This window comes from Bacillus rossius, chromosome 1 (genome assembly GCF_032445375.1).
Source record: "Bacillus rossius redtenbacheri isolate Brsri chromosome 1, Brsri_v3, whole genome shotgun sequence".
NCBI lineage: Eukaryota > Metazoa > Arthropoda > Insecta > Phasmatodea > Bacillidae > Bacillus > Bacillus rossius.
This window is the reverse complement of record NC_086330.1, coordinates 353,134,781-353,156,165: the sequence shown is the minus strand read 5'-3', so window position 1 is coordinate 353,156,165 and position 21,385 is coordinate 353,134,781. Positions and strand designations below refer to the sequence as shown.

At 36.3% G+C, this 21,385-nt stretch overlaps 1 protein-coding gene across 1 annotated transcript in view; it reads left to right on the top strand.

Moving 5' to 3' along the window:
• LOC134528243 (uncharacterized) overlaps positions 1 to 21,385 on the top strand; it is a 39,282-nt gene that overhangs the window by 7,103 nt on the left and 10,794 nt on the right. The window contains exons 6-12 of the mRNA XM_063361684.1: positions 2,359 to 2,489; positions 5,655 to 5,720; positions 7,899 to 8,049; positions 13,677 to 13,851; positions 15,569 to 15,675; positions 20,068 to 20,977; positions 21,064 to 21,172. Coding sequence (XP_063217754.1) covers positions 2,359 to 2,489; positions 5,655 to 5,720; positions 7,899 to 8,049; positions 13,677 to 13,851; positions 15,569 to 15,675; positions 20,068 to 20,977; positions 21,064 to 21,172 — 1,649 coding nt within the window. The remainder of the gene's footprint in view (positions 1 to 2,358; positions 2,490 to 5,654; positions 5,721 to 7,898; positions 8,050 to 13,676; positions 13,852 to 15,568; positions 15,676 to 20,067; positions 20,978 to 21,063; positions 21,173 to 21,385) is intronic.

Below are 21,385 nucleotides of genomic sequence, written 5' to 3'. Positions count from 1 at the left end.
AACAGAAAAATTTATGTAAAAAGGTTATCTTAAATAGTTTAAAAGTAATAGTTTTTGTTTGGGTGGAAAAAAATTTGGTAACAATATTTACAATAGTATTCAAGCAGTTGTATGTATGAAGATATCATAGTATTTTTTTCTTGCGTTTAAGAATTATCTTATTTTTCTATATTTTTTTACACAAAAAAATTTTAATTGTTGTCGTGTCCTGCAATTGGCCTCGGCCCCTTGTGCAAGTACGACATGCTCCCCTCTGAAACCAACATGGCCACCTCCCAAAGAAAGCAGTATCCTACAGGCTTCTCTACGCAAGACTTGGGGTATAGGCGACGAGTGGTACCGCAACCCAAACCTAGATGGCATCAAGCATTATTGACATTTATTACAGTGCGTATGTATTTTATGTAAGATGCTTGTCAGTGCTATGTGGTCGTAATAACTAAATAGTGTTCATGATTGCGGGTTACTGGGGGGACAAATGATGACCTGTTTTATAATGTGTATCGCTTGTATCAGTAACCATTGTATGGAGGAGTTGTATTTAAGCTAGGTATAAATTTACCTAACCAGAGATCCCTACCCCAGAGAAATATGGGGGAAATAAAGCAGGAATTTGGAATTTGGCTTATTACTTTCTGCTCTCCTCTCCCCTCCCCTCTCACTCTCTTCCTTCCTCTGGAGCGGCCTTCGGGAGCTCGCTCTAGAATCTCTTCCCTCCTCCCTCTGGAGCGGCCTTTGGGAGCTCGCTCTAGATTCCCCTCCCCTGGAGCGGCCCTCGGGAGCCCGCTCTAGGATTCCTACCTCTCCACCCCTTTGGAGCGGCCTTCGGGAGCTCGCTCTAGGGCTCCAACTGATACCCCTTCCTCGTTCCTTACCTGACCCCTCCCCTCCATAGCCCCTCTCAGCATTGGGCACTACCCGCCTGCAGGAGCTGTTCGGCGACGTCTTTGAATATATATACAGTATAGAAGTCGCCAGCCCAGGTTAAAATTTCTAATACGGTTTTGAGGTGGTTGGTTAATTCACCGCCGCAATCGCCACCATCTCCAGGGCATCGACTCGTGGTGGTCCCTAGCGGACAAGTGTCGAACTCTTCAAACACCCCTTCCCCCTCCCGTTGAACGACGTTGAGCTGCAGTGAATGATGGATGAGGGGTGCGGGGAATGACAGCAGGCGACAGCGCTGCGCTCTAACGTGTAAATAACAACTGAGACGATACAGGGCGTTACGGCAGCGCACTGCAGCGGTGAAGTTCCCAAGCTGCTCATCATACGCTTCTGAAAAACGCAGAGTAAATCCTATCCACTCGCGACTTCTATACAGTATATATATTCAAAGGCGACGTGTGAGCGCACTATGCCCAGGGGGTCTTTCACCCCACCTCACACCACTCCAGCACTGGACGCTGTTGCCGGGACACGTCATTGTCTTAAAACAGGGTTGTTATTTGAAGTAAGCCATATTGATCTGCTTTTATTTTGTATATTTTTCTTTCATCCTTTGCTTATCAATCAGGAAAAATATGGAATAATAATTATATGAACAATATTGACATAAACCAAAAATGATACCAGCTAAAGTTTACTTCCAGTTCATAATAAAATTAATTTAATAAGTTTTTTTGTGCATGTTAGGACTTAAAAACTGGATATGTAAAACAATCAGTAACTCACTAAAAACCTTTAACTGAACCTTTTATCTGAATGATATTTGTATGTACTTTCTGTTTTTATTCCATTATGTTTTTACAAAGATAAAAATAGTATTTAAAAATATTTCAAACAGAAACAAGCTGGTAGTTTTTAACAATAATTCTGCGTTCTTGTCTTGCACATATAACAATAAAATAATCATGTCCCACTTGAACTGCTGTGTAAGCCAGCACGTGGCGCATACGTCCGTTCGAAATGTGCTTTCTTGTATATCTTACATATGTTACATAGCTTATATCTATCTAGCAAGTCAACAGTCTTTCTGTAATTGATAATATTGACACTGTATCGGTTAAATAATTTTGAACCTAAAGCCAGATTTGAAACTTGACGTTAATATCAGGTTTTTATATTGGTTCTTAAAAGAAAAAAACTTGCTCTGTTATGAATCTTAATCGACCCACGCGAAGCGGGGCAACACGGCTAGTATATTACCAACTTAATGGATGTAAAATTAAGAACCATAGTGTGTTGCCTGTGGTGAAGCAGTGGTTGTTCTGGTCTGGCATCGGTCGGTACGTGCGAGCACTATAATCAGGCTTTCAAGTGGTTAAAGTGTGTAATGCAAGATTGAAACGTATTAAGTTTTTAAGTATTTACGTGCTGTAAGAACAGATCATTTATGTTACTGAACGATGCCTGCAGGTGAACGAGTCGGAGCGAGATCGCACCCTCGGCGAGGTGGAGCACCGCCGCACCTCGCAGCAGTACCACCGCGCCGAGATGCGCGTCCAGCAGCTGCAGAAGGATCTCAAAAGGGCGATAGCCAAGTCCAGGTACTCGTGCGCTCTTCCCCTTTCGCTTTGAGGTCCTTGTCCGCTGTTCCGTCCCCTCTCTCGATCGGACGCCCCAGCACCCACACTCTGGCAGTGGCTGTCTTTTTGTTTTAACAACGCTGTGTCGACCTGAGGTAACTGCTGAAAGTATTTTCATTTGTTTGCATCTGAGGTAATCCAATTGAATCTATTAGTTTTCATAATGCATGATTATTTTTTTTTACACCTTTTAGGTTAAAGCATATTAGTAGGGCCATGTACTTTTCGCGAAAAGATTTCCAGACAAGCTGTGTGTTAAAATTTCTAGTAGGTATTGTCTGTTTTTCGTGGTTGGCCAGATTTATTGCAGGTTCATGACTACTGTCGCACACCAATCATAGCCGTCCATTGCAGAAGCTAACACATCCTGAATGCCCCTGCCAGATAAGTAAATGGTATTTATTGCAGTATAATGAGTGATCAGATTATTTCGTGGAAAATACATGCTCCTATCTAATAGGTATGGTTTTGTCACAGGTTTGCTCCAATAACTTTCACTTTGGCAAAGCAAAGTAAACTAAAAAAATGTATAGTCGATTCTTGAAACAACATATGTAGGTATTTTGTATTGTTATTTAAATGCTTACAAACCGTACAAATTTTGTTTTCATCTTGATGATGTTTAATAGGCTGTCTTGTGAATTTCCCAAATATTTTGATCATTTCCATTCGTACCAGTACCCTTATGAGGGATCCTTTGCCACTTGAAGTAAGTAGGTTGCATCCATGGAATGTAAAATGCTGCATGTGTGTAAACTAGAGCGAAGCATGTGTGTTGTACTGTGATTGGCTCACTTTGCACTACTGCTTATCACATTATCACTAGTACATATTAGTTGCGTGTTTGAAATTATTTACCTATTTATGTCATATGCTCACATTTGTTTGTTACACAGAAGATGAAATTTATGTGTTTTGTATCTTCTTCAGAGGGATTGAACCTATTTGTTTTTGTCAACAGTATTAAGAGAAAAATTTTTTTTTAATATTACTCTGTATTTTGCAGTTTGCATACATAAATTTTTATTTACATGGGTTACTTTATACAGATTTAATATTATAATAATCATTAAAAAATTTATTTGGCACATTATTTACGTACTTCATAATGTGTGAATTTAAAATGCTTAAATGTTGAGGACCAAACATGTTAGCATGAGCAATCAAATAAGATTCTTTGGACCAATGTAAATTTTAATTTTTTGCCTTGATTTTGATTTTTTTTTCTGACTTTAAGTGGTAGCTACTGAAACTAATGCTGAAGTTTGAGTATCTGGATGATATAGGAAATCACATTAAAATATTTGTAGTATAATAAAACATTTATGATGTTTTAATTTTTTGGCAAATGTAGGTACCCTATCCCCCACTCTTCGAAATAACACTGCATATTGTGTTCTCTGCCAAGACAGTCAAATAATTTCTTTTTTAATTTATCAATCCATAGACTAAATTTATTCCTGTGTATTCATGACATCTGTATGTTTGAGCTTTTTTTATAGACACCTGTCTCTGCTGCAATTAGTAATCTTTATTTTCCCCTTCAAACAAAATAGTGTATTTGTGCTCAGATTGTTTTTGAATGGGCTAAATCTATGTGAATTCACGTTTGATGGCCTTATAATATTTATTAAGGCTGTCTCATATAGTATGATAGTGCAGTTTTATTTTTTGTGTTACTTACAGATAGCACTATTAGATTGTTGGGTGCTAAATTTACGCAATCAACGCAAAGAGAATTTAGTGATTTTGTTTTCTCTGTGATTCACATGCTATCTTGTGGGAGATAGTGGACAACTGATGAGGGCATAAACTTGTGCCGTCACTGACGTTCTGAAGAGTACAGGAAAGTCTGTGAATAAGAGCAAGAAGCAGTGTTACCACTTAGCACCATATTGTGCTCTCCTATTAGTAGTGGCTTAAATCAGCATGTAAATAAAAATAATTTTTATTTTTCCAGAGTTTCAAGTGTTAGGATTTGGTTCACGTATTTCACTTATCCAATTTTATTAATTGAATGGGAAAAAAATTTCATACATAACTTCAAAACTTAATCATAGTGTTGGGTACCAAAAAATTTTTAAATCTCTTGCTTGAAAACAATAAATATAGAAAAATAAATCTTGATGTGAAGATTATACCACCTTTTTCAGCTCTTTTTTTAAGAAAAATAAAATATTTTTTGATTTATTGATATGACCAGAGACTCACGTTGACTCCAGTGGTGAGTCCAGAGGCTTGAGGAAAAAGATGGAGAAAGATGTGTTCAGACACTGTGTTTTTTTTATTTACATGTTTCCTTAATCCCTATCTCCCTCCCACTTCCCTTGGATCTTCCACTCTTATTACCCTAACCACTTGTGTACCGACTCAGGGCTGATAAATGTGAGTGATGTCTGGGTGTTGGGATTGAACTCACGATCCTTGTTACCTGAGCCAGAATACAACCTGCTAGCAAAAAAAAAATGCTTGCGATTTGCCCACCGACCTTTAAGAGAATCACTGTTATTGTATTGCTAACCTAGCTAGCTGCACTCTAATCAGGCTTTCAAGTGATTAAAGTGTGTAATGCAATATTGAAACATATTAGTTTTTAAGTATTTACGTGCTCTCAGAACAGATCACTGAAATTTTTTTTGGCCGTTTAAAATTTTCAATTTTTTTTTGTGTTAGAATTGAATTAAAATTTTGCTGTAAATATGTGTGAGTGAAATATCCTAGATTGAAAAACAAAATTTTTAGTGTGGTTTTTTTAAGTGTAATGTTTTGTCTGGTACATTTTCCAAATTTATAATATGTAAATCTGTTTATTTTTTTATAATATCATTACCTAAGAATGTATGCAATTTATGTAATATCTAACCAATGAATGTAATTTCTGAGGAGAATCAAATTTAGACTGCAGGCGCAAAAAAAGCTTAATGTTATTATAAGAATTTTACGGTAATGCATAACAGCGTTTGTAAGTAGCTGTTTGGCATGCATGCAGGATGCACTTTTCAGTTTGCTCTAGCTGTAGGCTTCTAGTGTAGTTCACATGTCATGTTTTTGTTTGCAACATTATTACATTACTGATGTTTGTTTTGTATTTTCTCTTTTGTTCCCCAAACTTTATGTTCGAGCCAGTTTGAATACAAGGCGCAGTTTGCTGCAGATTAACTCTCTTGCCTACCAACATCAGTTGCTGCTCCTGTAAGTAGCCTGTTGCACTGTTTTCCTTCCAGTATGTTCATTTGAAGTGGTTAGAGGTAAAGCTGATTTTTCTACTCACCCATACTTATTACTCCTTAAAAACTTGTTCCTGAAAAGATATTATAACAAAGATTTTTCTAACTAATATAGTTTTCATCTAACATGTTTCATAGATTTTTTTGTTATGTATGTACCCAAAACTTTTGATTACTAGCTCTAGAAAACTTTTAATTAGTCCTTTTTTTAGGGGGGAGGGGTAATAAAATTATATCTCGACTGAAGAATGTAAAAATTTGTAATTTCAAGCCTATTCACATGAAATTAGTTATTTGATGTTATTTTAACTTCTACTTAGTGCTTACTCTTAGCCCACCAAGTTTGTATCTCTTGTGTTCGGAGAAATAGGGTAGTGTACTTTTCGGGCATTTTTAGAATTGATCTCTGTTTATCCATGGTGTTCAATGATAAATCTAGAAGTTTATAAATCAGCAAACAAAAATGTTGACAAATGCATGCATTTTTTAGTAGTATGTCATTTAATATTATAGTTTTTACTGATTGATTAAGGCATGTTCCATTTTACTTTTGCACTAAAGCATGTTCACTACTTCACGAACACTTTGGAAATGTGGAGCATGCATGTTGTTGCATTTCTATTAGGAAATTAAAATCTTGGGCATTTATTTGTCATTGAAATAAATATGTAGGTATTTGTATTTAAAAGTTTTAAGTTCCCTTTCATGATAAAAACTTATATTATTGATTAAAATGTTTCATTTTTATTATACTCGGTTATTTCTTTATTTTTTTCCAGTTGAGTGATTTGTAGATGGATTAATTAATAATCTATAGCATGGCAATATGTACCTTCATATTAATTTATTCATTTTCAAACTCTTAAATGCTTTCATTGCTGAAACAAATTACTATAGTGAAAGTAGTTACAGATGTGTAGCTGAAGCAGGGACAAAACTTAAATTAATTGCAGTTAATTATAATTTTTAATCTTAAATGAGCATCAAAGATATCATTCATTTGATTAATTTTTAATTTAATTTTTGTTTTGAATATATTATTTTTGTAATCTTGTAAAAACTTACAGGTGACTACATTCATGTACTTACTGCAACTTCTATGAGAATATTGCTTATTGTTTCCCTATTTCAATATTTTTTATATACCATGAAGAGTTTGAGATGACTGCCAGGTTTGTACTATGTGTTTAGATATTCATATTTCTGAGTCCTAGAGTTTGCATAATAGACAGAATGGAAGATTTTTTTATGGACAGAATTCACTTTTTGAGAATGAGGGAAGCCTTAAAATTGATGGTATCATCAATTTTTTCAGATTTACTGGCTTCAAAGACTTTTAGATTGAAGTGCATGTGAAACTCATAGATCATTTTTATTTTAGAGCAGTAAAACTAAGAGTATTGTCTCTTGCAACTGACAGTGTCTTTAGACTTCAGTAGAATCGGAGGAAGGAACCTGGAAAAAAACATGGTTCTGCCAGAGAAAAAAAATCCAAAAGGTGATAAGCAGCACACCCATTATTATAAGGTTCACAATTTTCTAACTTTATAGACATCAGTCTGACAGATAGGATAGATTACATGCAATTTTAGTGATTGTTTTTGGCCTACAGAATAGTCTATTAATAATATTTTATTTTCACTATGAATAATTAATACTATTAATTAACTACTCTGATATGAAAATGGATTTAATGTACGTATAAATTTAAATTTTTTATTTAATTTTGTTGTATTTTTAGTATTTAATGCTATATGTATGTTTTTTATGAGACTCATGGCTGGCGGACTGAAGATCTATGTCAATCTATAATCTTTGTACTGATTAATGTAAAATATTTTTTATTATAAGTGTTATTTATTGGTAATGCTTTTTCGGTGTTTGTTTTTATGTTTTTGTATTCGTAAAGTGTCAAACTGTTTTAGACTTTGTCATATAGCTGTTGCTAAAATAAATAAATAAGATTATTATTATTATTATTGTTGTATTTGTAAATTATTTCATTGTGATTTGGTTTATGTGTTCTCTTAAACACACAATGTGCAGTTGTGCATTTATATAGTACGTGATCCTGCCATAAATTGTTCCGCTGATTTAAAATTAACTTGGTAGTTTCTAGTTACCAGTTATTGTTTGTTGACAGGCCGTACTTTGAGATGAAGGCTCAGTTCAACCAAGTTCTCGAGGAACAAAAGAAGAGAGTTAAGTCCTTGGAACAGCAAGTTGGGCAGGCTAAGATGAGCTATGCAGAAGCCCTGCGGAATTTGGAGCAAATCAGTGATGAAATTCATAGGGTATGAGAGTAATTACATTAGTTTTAATTGGATTTTTTTTTTATTGTAAAATGTGAACATAAGAAAGAAGAACAATGAAAATTGTACTGTTATTTTAATGGTTTATGCAGCTTTTCCCAATCATTTGATTATAGCACTCTATTCATAAATTACTGAAACCGGTGGTGCACAACATACACAAGATAAGGTGATACTTTTTTTGATTTGTGCTGCAAGGAACATTTATAAGTACTTTCACAGCTGAAGAGTTTTATGAAATTAATAATAGTTATTTGTAAATGATTAGCTAGTCTAGTGCTACACAAATATGCATTTGTTTTGTTTATTACATCACAACATTTAACTGTCAAAATGGTAATGTTCACTTAAGATTCTGTCAAATGAAGTCTTGCCTTATCTTGAACAAAGTGTACATTTTTTCCCATTTTTTACAAATTAATGTTATGTATATACACTAGAGTCACGTTATAGCGAGGTGTCACGGTTCCGGGTTTGATCCTCGCTATAACCGTGTCCTCGCTATAACCGAATTGGACAAATTTTGGCCCCATAAAAATAAACCGAAAATAGCATAAAAATTGTGTTTAAACCTGTATAATTGGAAAATAACAGGTTATATTAACGAAATCTTAGTTTCTGTGAGCAGATGTGTGAATTCTCTTTAAAACGATACCCCATAAGTACGGATGCGATCACCGATTGCGTCAAAATAACCAGAATACCCTACCACGCCACGTAAGTATAGCATCTCAGCCCGCGGCCGACGCAGCATTGTGCTGCTATCTATTGCCGACGCAGCATTGTGCTGCTATCTATTGCCGACGCAGCATTGTGCTGCTATCTATTGCCGACGCGGGCTGTCTTCTGGCGGCCATGTTGGTTCGGGAAGTTGAAAACAGGTGGTGCTAGTGTAGCGCGACGATTTAATTCCTTACAAAAAAGCAGGAGTGCAGCAACGCACGTACGCCTCAAACGAAATAGTCGCTGGAAAACTATACTTTTTCATTTAGGCCCGTTCCACAATGACACGGAAACGGAGACGGAACACGGAAACGAAGACGGATTTCACGGAACAGAGCTTCTACAATAGCACGCAAACGGAGACGGACCCGTACGGACCTGCTCAGCAGTGCTGAAGTCTTCCGTTTACGTTACTCCGTTAAACCAATAGGAGCACGTTATTTATTCACTGCAGTTGTCAAGCTACAGTTGCGCGTTCATGCATGTTAATTATGATATTAGTTTTGACTAATGTTGGTGTCTGAATTTCTCGACTACTTTTTTTATGCGTGAACAATAAAACAAGATTTGTTTTGAAATTTGAATTGTGCACGTGGGTTTCATCATGACGAATTTTGATGAACTTTTAATTTTCATGGTTAAAGATATACCTGCTATATAGGAATAACAAGACGGAGAAGGACTACTTTACCACCGCCACAACGCAAAAAAAACCAAAAACAAAAACAAATCGACTTACTACATTACCAAGTTAACAACCATACATTTCGATTTAACAGGTAGTTCACTTGATACTCGTAGTTTTCAGTTACTTCACGCTCGCTCTTTCTTATTGGCCAAGATTTCTTACGGGTCCGTGTGTATTGTAGAACGAGAAAAATACGGACGGAACGGAACAATACTCCGTTTTCGTCTCCGTTTCCGTCTGTTCCGTTTCCGTGTCAATGTGGAACAGGCCTTAAAGAAACCTGTCAACTTTTATAGATAATAAATTTGGGATTTAACTCAAACCATCACCACTCCTTTCCCGGACAAATACCCCAACAACTGACCGAAACAAAAGTTACAAGAAAACTGTCCTAGCGATTCGGAAATAAATACGGTAGTGCCTACTAGAGGTGTAAAAGTAACGAAAAAATGCGTACCCGTATGTATTCGTTACTATAACAATTAGTACTCGTTACTATCGTTACGTTGCTCGTTACTTCTGATTCCGCATAATTTGCTATGTTATGTTGCAGCAACGAATCCAGTCGTATTGCGTACGCGTACAGTATGACGTCGCGTAAATAATAATAAATAGAATATAAACAATTAATAGTTTTTGTTAACCAAGAAACAATTAAATCTCATTAGAGCGGCTTTTTAATATTATCTCTTTTAAGATAACTACAAAAAAAACATGAAAATATACGCGATTATAAAAACAAAAACATACATATTTCTAATTTGTAAAAAATACTTTCTTACGTTGTTTCTGTTCCAATATCAAACTTTGTCTACACACGGTACAGATAACTAACGGAAGTTTGATAAAATAAAGAAAGGACGGGATTCTATTTTTAAAGCCACGCACTTACAGGTGGCGACTGCACGGCTGAAGAATGTGACAGGCGTCAACGGCAAGATGTCTAGTGGCGATCGAGAGGGGTGGAGATAAAGCAGACAAATAACAAAGGCGCGCTTCAAGCTCTCACGCCGTAAATTCCTCAAAAATACCTCGTTATAGCCGTGTTCTCGCTATTACCGTGCTCGCTATTACCGTGCTCGCTATAACGAGATTCTACTGTATTTACAGGAAACTCCCGATTATGCGAGGTAATGACTGGCAAGTGGTCCACAGATAACCAAAAAACATGCTTTAAAGTAAAGTTAAAAATATCATAAATTTTTTTTTATCCCGACTATCTAGACAAATGTTTTAACAGACGCCCCTCGAAGCAGTGGCGGATACAGAAAAATCTCAAGGGGGGGGGGGGGGGGGGGGGCAGGTCTACCTCTTCCACACACTCCCTTGTTACGTCACCTTGGTTGCTTGGATGCAGCCAGAAATCTTTTTCCAAGCTCTATCCGTTCAATTTACATCTCGCCCGAATATTTGCTGCTGTTGGTGCATAATTGTGTGCTATATGTAGTTAAAATGGCCAATTGTGCAGTATACAAATATCAAAATCACTACAGAAAAACTAAAGATTCTGGAATATAATATTTCTCTTTCCCTAAGAATGAAGAGTGTTTTAGAGTATTTATTTTCAATATTTTGTGTATGATCAACTATACGTTATATTTATATCAATGGATATATTTCAAGCAAAATATTAAGTTTTTATTTATACTAATGAAGGGTGGGAAGGAAGAAGGGAAGAGGCGTCTACATTCTCCTTGCGTAAGCTGATGCGGTTTCTGAAAGGAAATATCTGAGTGTCGCATGCCACAGATAAATTACTGTGAGGATTTTTCCATTTTTCTTCAACCCGTATGCACACGTAAATTTGACACACGTATTTATCCCGCCGCTAAAGACATCTTGAGCTATTGGTGTAAAACAAATCAAGTCACATGCAAAGCTTAATAAAACTTTATTCAAACTGTTTCCAAGACACGAAGTCGTTAAAGGTAAGTGTATGAATGTGTATTGTATAACATCGGCGGCCGGGTGCGCGCCCTCCCCTTGCCAAGAACCATGCTTGGTGCTGGGCTGCCCTGGTCAAGGGGGGGGGGGGGCGCACCCCCTGCGCCCCCCCCTATGAATCCGCCACTGCCTCGAAGTAACGCCATAATTTGTTCCAGTAAAACAGAGCACTAATCAAAACAGCTCTAGTCAAATGCATTTTAATCAGACACTACTCCCGTTAAAATTATTATACAGTACTAATATACATATGTCTAAATACATTAGAAGTACATTTAAATAAACATTAAATAATATTTTGAGATTAAATTACCTGAAATTAAATTTAATAATTTACGTACTGCATTGTTTACATAATAAGGTTTGGGCATAATATTCCTATGTAGGCGCTATTGACATTTCTGAGTTACACAATAAAAAGGTTTTTGATTTAGGAGATATATTTCAGTTGTTATAAGATTTAAAAAAACATAAACTTAACATTTTCTATTATTAGAAAGATTATTTAACCTGTTAATGTAATTCATGACCTTTATTTCCTAGATGCAATTCTGCCACAATTTACAATTAGTTAGTGAATCCTAGTTGGTACGAGGGAAAGTAGTCCTGAAATCTTCTGGCTTTCCACTCCAGAGCTGTTGCTGACATATAAGATGGTGGGATATAAACGTTGGCTGAAACTAGGCATCATCGGAAATAAATATACAATGAAGTAAGCGAATAGCTATTGAGAAAAGAGCAAAATATTTTTTGATGTTTCGTCACATTATTAATTTGTTGTATTACTAATTCACTGTATTGTATTTAATGCTACACAAGTGCCGTTGCCATTGTGTATGCACAGAAATAAAAAGTCATAAATATTTTTGTGTTCATGGTTTGTGGACATATGGCATGGTTAACCCGCAAACCAGTTAATCCGCATCCGAATAATCAGGAGTCTACTGGGTTTTAAATGTTTAAAACCTTAAATTAAAAAAATTATTCTGAAGTATTTATTAATGGTTATGTTAAAATTTAAGTGAAATTCTTTCTTCAATTCCTAGTATGATATTTTTTTACATACCAACAGTTTACGATGCATCTATGCATGCTTTATGGCACAATATTGTTTTGTGGGACAGTTTATGGGAAACTAAAGTTGTTACAGATTTCCTGAGATGAGCAAGTTTTCCTAAGTGGTATAAGGATGTTTTGTTTGGTTATGTCACTATTTTTAAATTTTAAACTAGGGATGGGTCAATAGATTCTCATATCCTATATCATCATCAAATCTTCACATTTTAAAAAAATTTTATATTCAGAGAAAAAATTTTGTGGAAGTACATACAGAAATTATAACACTAGCACCTGTATAGTTAAAAAGGACCACATTATTAATCCCTACAGTAGCTACCATCCAAGAAATGTTAGCACTTCAGGAGAAAATAAATTGTTGAAATCTTAAACATGTTATCCTTTAACCCTCGAACTGTGTCAGTACCAGAAAGAATTTTCAACCATGCCATCAATCAAATATTTTTCTTTACCACAGCTAATAAAGTTACGATGGGTTTAGTAGTTCCAATAACATTATTTCTTGTTTTAAGTCATATAATTTGATAAAATTTGATTTTTCATTTTGCATTTTATTTTATTTATACACAATGCTAGTAACATAAGTACAACATTTGAAGTGTCTTAGCCATAAATAGTTGAAGCAGTTAACATAATAGTGCTTGGTATGTGCATAGGATTACTTGGGTGTTAATTTTTTTGTGATGAAGAAATTCACTAATATTAATGCCACCATAACACCATAAAACCTTGACTCATTGCATTAGTTCTCATAAGTTTTTTTTACTAACACCACAGTGCTTCCGGGCTGGTTTTACCTGTAAAACTTGCATTTTTTTTTTTGGCTCTATTTTTGACGTGTAAAGTGTCTTCGCTTGTCGTGTTCTTTGTGTTTTGTTTGAGGACCGTCGAGAGGGAAGGGTGGATGGGGCAAAATCAAATCAAATCTAGGCTCCATGGAGAGGGGGAGTTGATTTTCTAGATTTATTACAGCTTAGGTTTACCCTGATAGGTCAAAAATTTAAATTATATTATTAAAAAAAATTTGTAGTAAACTTTACACGTAATTGATTAGCACAATAGGTACATATCATGTTTAGAGTTATGGCTAAATGTCTTTAGATTTTTTAAATATGTAACTGTGGAGTTTGAAATGGCCCTGCTTGTCTTCCGCCTAGCAGCTGGGATGTGTTCGCAGGCGAGGAAGGGGGATAACCTGAGCGTCTCCCGGCCGGAGACCCTGGGGACGAGGAGGCCTGGTGTCGGGGCCGACTCGCCCCTGCCGGCCACGTCCAGCACCCCGGACACGACGAGCGAGGCAAATCCCATCGAGCCCCATCCCTTGCTCAGCTCCTCGTCGCAGCTGGACACCGGTGAGGAATACCTACTCCGTGCAGGTCGCAGTGAACGCTGCGATGCTTCACTGGGGACAAGATTTTGTGGTTTTATTTCTAAGAAAATTTTGTTTTTAAAAAGGAAGGATTTTGGAGTTATCGTTTATATATATATATATATGCTTTACTCATTAAAGAAGTGTTTTATTCAACAAATATGAAATATATTTCTTAATACTTATTCCACCAAAATACTTACATTTGGATTGACACCTGATGCACTAATACAGTAAAAAAAATCATCGGTAAAGGATGTCTAGAACAGAACTAATCTACATAAATAAGAATGTAAATGTTTGTTCGTTCAGAATCTTAATTTTTGAAAAGTTCTTCACAAATTCTTTGAAATCTTGACACGACATTGCATTTTGATACGCGCGTGTTTTTATATACCTATGTCACACCTGTGACATGTAAATGAAAGATTTATATATATATATATATATATATATATATATATATATATATATATATATATATATATATATATATATATATATATATATATATATATATATAGAGAGAGAGAGAGAGAGAGAGAGAGAGAGAGAGAGAGAGAGAGGGGGGGGGGGGGACATATATAGAGAGATAGAGAGAGGTGCTTTCTATGTGTTTATATACTTCAAACAAATTACAAACAAATTGAGGGAAGCATAGCAATGCATGCCAAGCATTAGCTAGTCATAAAATAAAAATAAATCTGCAAATTTTTGTATTTTTGAGAAATGTACCATCAGTAATGTAAAATAATTTTTACTAATGTAAGAGCTGCAAGATTAAACATTATAATATCATTTTTCTACTCCCATTTTGGTCTTACATTGTGGTACAGAATTCATGCTAAATAAACTATATTCAATTAGTTTACAATGATAAAGGATTAAATTTTTATAATTTGAGTTAAGTTTTGTTACATTTCTGTCCTAAATGGTGTATGCATTAACTAGCATTTCGATGTTTTATGTTGCATTGACATGATTCGCAGTGTTTGTTCGGTCTTACAGCAATTCACCTTATAATCTTGTCCCTTTGCATCACTAGTTCAGACCTGAAGGGGCAGTTGTTTTAGCATTTTTTACTAACGATATTTATTTGCACTTAACCAACTATTACACACTTGATTTGAGTAAGCTAGGGCCCTTCCAAATCTCTGTGAAAGTTTAGGAGCTGGGCACAATCTAGGAGCCAGCAATAAGAAATATATATTTTTTGTAGAGTTAATTTATTACAATTTAAATTTAGTCTTGGTTTTTGGACCCATTAATTTCTGCATAACAAGATTTGGTAAGAACAAAATTGGCTGATATTTTTAAAACCAATATATAATTAATTATAACTTGGTATCTTGGCAAAAGTTAGTCGCCAGCAAGAAAAAGTTATGCGTAATAGTGACCTGTCACCCAGAATTTGTTGAATTTTGGAATAAGTTTATTATCTATCTATTATTTTGTTCTTCAATGTGTTACATGACTGTATGGAACTGAAAAATGTGACAAATCAAAATAACTGAAATATGTTTGTATCCAGTTATAAAGATTAGTCTCTACTCTAATATTTCTCTGATTTTTAATCACGTAAGTTTCTTCAGTGTGAGCTAAGTAGCAAAACATTAGGTCTGCAGGTTTATATTGGTTTTGGCTCTCTTTATTTTGAGAAAAACATATGCTTTAACGCTGTGTCTGTTGTGTGTCTTCAGATGCGTGGTCGGACTCCACAGGAACTGGACCTCCCGACTCTGATTCGGAAGAATACTTGCGACTGCCAGACAAATTGGGTCCTGCTTCTTCACCTACTCTCACGAAGGTAGAGAGACATATTTTTTGGAATTGTTATTGAATATGAATATTAAATGAATGTTAAACTCTCTACTAACATTAATATTTAATTTATCATTTCAGTCTGTAAATAATCAGAGCTCTTCTTTTTTTTTTTAATTTTTCTTTAAATATTGTTTATAGAAAATTTTATTTTATACTTGTTACATGTTTTATGTTTCTGAAACTATCATTTGTATGATCAACACATGGACAAAAACTATTAGGCATATGCCAGATTATGATTTCTAAATGTGACTGAGGGGAACACAATAATTTTATAGTGGTCCTCAAAAGGGGTTTGCTAAAAATGTTCATTAAAACATGTATTAAAATACAGTACACTCCCTATTTAACGCGGTTGTCGGGGGACATAACTTTTACCCGCGTTGTTGCATAACCGCGATGTTTCGATGTGACCAAGGTCAAAAGGCATAAAACACCGCCTGTGTTCTAATAGGTCGGCAAGCACGCACAGTATAGACGGCCCGCCTTTGTGCGGACTTTGCATCCGCAGTTTTCACTAAACACGGGTGAAAAAATAAAAATAATAAATTTTAAAGATAAATATTAAATGTTGAATTGTTTTTATTTTTCCGCGTGCCGCGCACAGTTTGTCGCACGGCCTACGAGCGCGCCACACGCCGCCATACACACGTGCGGCACACAAGCTGCTGCTGCCAGTCTCGTGTTGTTAGCCACAGTATCTGCTTCGTCAGTGTCCGTAACAAAGTAAGTGCAGTGTGTGCGGTTACACACGAGTTTGTGGTCAAAGTCTTCTAAAAAGAAAGGCCGTAGTGATACTTCAAACCGAATATGAATCGCAAAGTACCGAGTTTGATTGACAAAATAAAAATTCTAGATTTACTTACAGATAGCTTGTCTTTTGTAGAAGCAGGCCGCAGATACAGGGAAAAAACGATTCTAGCATTCGTACAATAAAAAATAAAGAATCGTCTATCGTTTCAAGTGGTTAAACTTTATTATCCATGCTTACAGTAAATTATAAATGGTCACATGTGGGAAACAAAAATTGCGCCAATTTAATTTTAGCGCAATCAGTGACGCCGTATTAAAAACCGTGTTAAACTTTGTCTTTACTTATTTCACCAAACGCTGTGTCGAGTTGCTGAGTGTGTGTGGCTCGGATCGGCAAGTGTTATATTCCCCAGCCTCTGTTTAAAGGTCGGGAGACCGCTACACATAAACATTTCCGGGACTTGTTTACTACCTCACGTCAAAAGTGGTACAGTATGGTTCACGTAAATATTGGACCACTGGGAATTCCTGGGCAAAGATTAAAAATACGCTAGCCGATTTACTTTACTATTTAATGTTAAAACATTATACCAAAGTAAAAAGATGAACTTGTATAATACAATGAATTACCCAATAATATTACGTCTGTAGGTTTAAGTTGTAACAAAACATTTATATACAGATGTCCAGTAAAGTACCAATTAAGATTCTGGAGTGGAATTTTAAACACCGGACTACCTGATTTTGCCTTGTACGCAGGGACGCTGCTCAGTCAAGTGACTCATGCTCTGCCTGTGTGCTGCGTGAACACATTCCCTCCCCCACTCCCCCTCGTGTTTCTGCCCGCTCTAATCTCTACCTCTCTCCATATTCTCGGCTCGCCTCTCCCTACCCAGCGCTTGCCGACAACCAAGCCTATCCAACATCAATCCCCAGCCGAGTCACGCTGGATGTCGCTGGACGGTGGGCTTTATCAGGTCCCCTGTCCAATGCTTCATTTGTGAGATAAAGCGACGTTAAGAACTAGTGTTTCAGAAAATATCACTGGGCTGGATTGGACCATAATTTGAAAACCCTACAAGATAGAGGAATAATGTACGGAGATATCTTGTTTAGAATTTTACTGCGGACATTTTCTACGCCTAGGCTTTTTTCTGCCCGATGCTTAGTTTGTTAGTTACAACGCAAAATTATCCTAATCGGCTGTCAACCATTTATTCCATTATTATTATTCATTTCTGACTGGGGGACATGGTTTGACCCGCGATATACCCGATTCCGCGATCAATCGAGGCGCGATATACCGGGAGTTTACTGTATAAATTTTTGCTGAAGTGAATCCCACTTTATTAGTTAAGCTTGCAACTGTTTTGTAACAACTAACAGAAAGTCTTTTTCATTGCATCTAATATCTAGACCAGTGGTTCTCAAAGTGTGCGCCCAAGTAATTTCCAGGCATGCCCTTTGGTATTTCAGAGAAATGTGTGTCTTAGGTATAAAAATAAATATAGTTACTAATATACCATTTCACTACGGATGTACCACAACTTTTTGTTAACACGTCTTTATTATATGTTATTTGAACAACTGCACAGGCTCATGTTTCTCGTAATCACAAGTTTTGTTTCATTTTATGTTTTTATCACATTATTTATTTTTTTCAAATTTTTTAAAATTATTATAAAGTATTATTTTATCAGATATTTGTATACAGAATGAGTCTGAATTTTACCGACAAACTTTGGATGCAGGTACATTTTAACAAAATAAGTTATAAACTTCCATATGACTTAGGTATATGTAGTTTAAAGTGCTCCCCAAGTCTGGTATACGTCTTTGAAGTCAGGGCTGAACATTCAATTAGGTAAAAATAATCTAGATGCTCATTGTTCCATCTTAAATACTTTCTCTATTATTTACAATAAAAATGTTCAGCCCCAACTTCAAAGGCATATGCCAGCCTTGGGAAGCGCTTCAGACCATATGTTGTATTACAGTGAAATTCCGTTACAACGTACTTCCGAATAACGTATCTTTCAGTTCAACGTATGATTTTAAATTCCCGCTCAAAACACCAATGTGAACAATATAAAAATATTTCACTTTAACGTTAAAAACGTATCCTACCTTTCAATACAACGACCATTCTTTTCCAGTTATCAGGAAAATATTACATGATAGTTACTGATTTTGCGCAGGGGTTCTTTAATATAAATGTACATTACGATTAATTTTTATCACTTTCAAGAATCGTTAACAAGTATAAAACGTAAACAAACATTGTATCAACGATTCATAGAATCTTAGTACAGTTTAACGTGCCATTCGTTCTCCATGGATCACACACTTAGTGCACGAGATGATCTAAACTTTTGATTGCTGTCTCGCCCCTCTTCAAGACAATTGTTTTTAGCTGCGCCATCTTTTGGTTATTTATAGAGCACATTTTAAAAGTTTCAATTACCGCAGATACAAACGTTAAATAAAAATTATATTTTAAATTATATACAAAATGGAAAATCCAATAATGTCAATTTATGCAGGTTAATTTTTGAACTGTTTGGTGTCACAACATGGCCGACACGCTTTGTTTTGCCATGAAGGTCGGAATGTCGCCTTGCACAGCCATGCTCTCGACGCACGCTACTAGTGCGGAGCTATGGTTATCTATGGATGAGAGGTTTGTTTACGTTTGACGTGGCACGAGGAAAACTATTGTTGATTGAATATTTTAATCAGGATGGATGGCCAAAAGGATAAAAAGAAACGCAAGCAGTTTACTTTGAAGGAAAATGTGGAAATTTTAAAAGAAGTTGACAAAGGCAGAAAAATTGCAGATGTGGCACGGTCGTTTGGTTTGGTGCCCACTACACTGTCAACAATAGTAAAAGATCGTGAAAAAATTATTAAACTGTATGAACAGTCATCTTTATCTGCTGGTCGCAAGAGACTTCGCCAAGGAGATGACGAGGGAATTCTATCCCAATAAATGTACATATCTGCAAAATAGTTAAACCCATTTGTCATTTTGTATATGTAGGCCTAGAATTTAGGCTACTGTATTAAGTTCAGTAATTTTTTTTTTTAAATTCTTGATGTTTTACAAATATTTGCTTCCAAGCTAATGTAACATTTGATCCCCTACTACTTTATTTTTAAAAATTCAAAAATACTACTTTTGAAAGGTTACTTTCAGAATAAAGTACTTTCATTAAAAGTATAAAAGTTGAGGCTTTATTGATGTACTTTATAACGAGATTCTACTGTATATGTTTTCAACTTATTTTTACATGAAGAACCTGCAGCCACAGTTTGTCGCCTTTAATAGTGAGCATACAATTATTTGTAGGTTTTTAAATGAGCTCCTACTTCAAAAAGTTCAACTAGTTAATAGTATACAAATATTAAGTCTTGTTCCCCCAGTTTTATTGAGGATGGGGTACTACAGTCTATCTGTGCCCCCTTCGCCCCTAACTTTCCCCAGAAATCAATCCTGTATCCACCCTTTGCCCTCAGGTTTCATCCTAATTTTCTTTTTCTAAATGTGTACTATTTTCTAGTAATGTAGCTGCTTAGCTACTGGATTAATGTTTGCATAATATTTTTTTTTGTTTTGTTTTAGGGTGAAAAGGAGAGTCACTCAGAAGTATCAGACTACATGAGCCTGTCTCATTTATCATCGAGACGTAAAATTGTTAAAGAGCATGATTCTCCAGTCTCCAGACCAGTGGCAGAACTACCTGTTTGCTCTCAGGATACGCTGCAGTCTTCTTCCATGTCGCCCCGCCACGTTGCCATCATGGAAACTAGTTTTGTCAGCCAGCAGCAGCCGAGGCCTCCTTCCACACCCCAAAGTGAAGCCTCGCTGGGATCTCCACTGCTGCACAAAGAAGACTCTGACGACCAGATCTGGACGGAAATCAGCCTGGTGGATTCCCCCGAGGATGCGACTAGCCACACCTTCGTCAAGATGGGGCAGAGTGCGAGAAACGTTTCGGACAGGGACTATGCGAGCTTCTCATCTCTTGCCAGCAGTGGTGCTAAGATTCCTCAGCAATCTGAGAAGTCTGATCCTATTAGTTTCAGTAGTGTGATCAAAAATCCTTTTCTTCCAATCGCAAGCTTCCCGGAGAAGAGTTTTCTTCCGCAGAGTCCTTTGTTATCCAGAGCCAAAGCTTTCGGCAAGTCTGACTCTGCGACCGCACAAGAAGTTCCTACGACTAGTGGCAGTGGTGATGAACAGGTGGCAAAAACTTCGAAGCCTGGAGCGATCGGGCTTTTCCGAGCTGCGACGGTGGACAATTCTTCTCAGTCTAGCATATCCGGGTGGATAGCGAGATCGGCTAAAGGCGCAGAAGATAGCAGGCGGCAGAGTTTGGACACGCTCTGGAGTGGCCCGGCGACAGAGCGCGTCAAGGAACTCCTGTCTCACGGCATGATGATGCTGAACATATCCTCTCTCACGGAGAGGAGAGGCAGCGACCCTAAAAGTGGACATGTCGATGATAAGGTTGACACTGAAGGCAACCAAGGTAAGGCACTCTTTGTATTTGTCACTTCATGTTCTTGCTTTTTTTTAGTGCTGTTTTTCACTGGCAGGAATTTAATGTTTTTGCAGAAGGAAGAAGCACACCAGTTACAAAGAAAGTACCATCACCACTTGAAAAATCTCTGGTATATCTAAATGTTGAAGAAGACTCTTTATCTGATAGTGAAAGCTTGGCAAGGTAAGTAAATATATTTTATTTATCAGCTATGGGAACAGCGTAGTTGAAAAACCACACACACTGCCTCGTAATTGCGTCATTTAAGCTACTTTTGACCGCTGTTAATTACTGCCTATTGAATCTTCACTTTGTTGAAAAGCTACATGATCTGCCTGTGAACTGCCTCACTTATGACTCTTCAGTCCGTTCTTGTTTGTGGCTTTCTGAACCTTG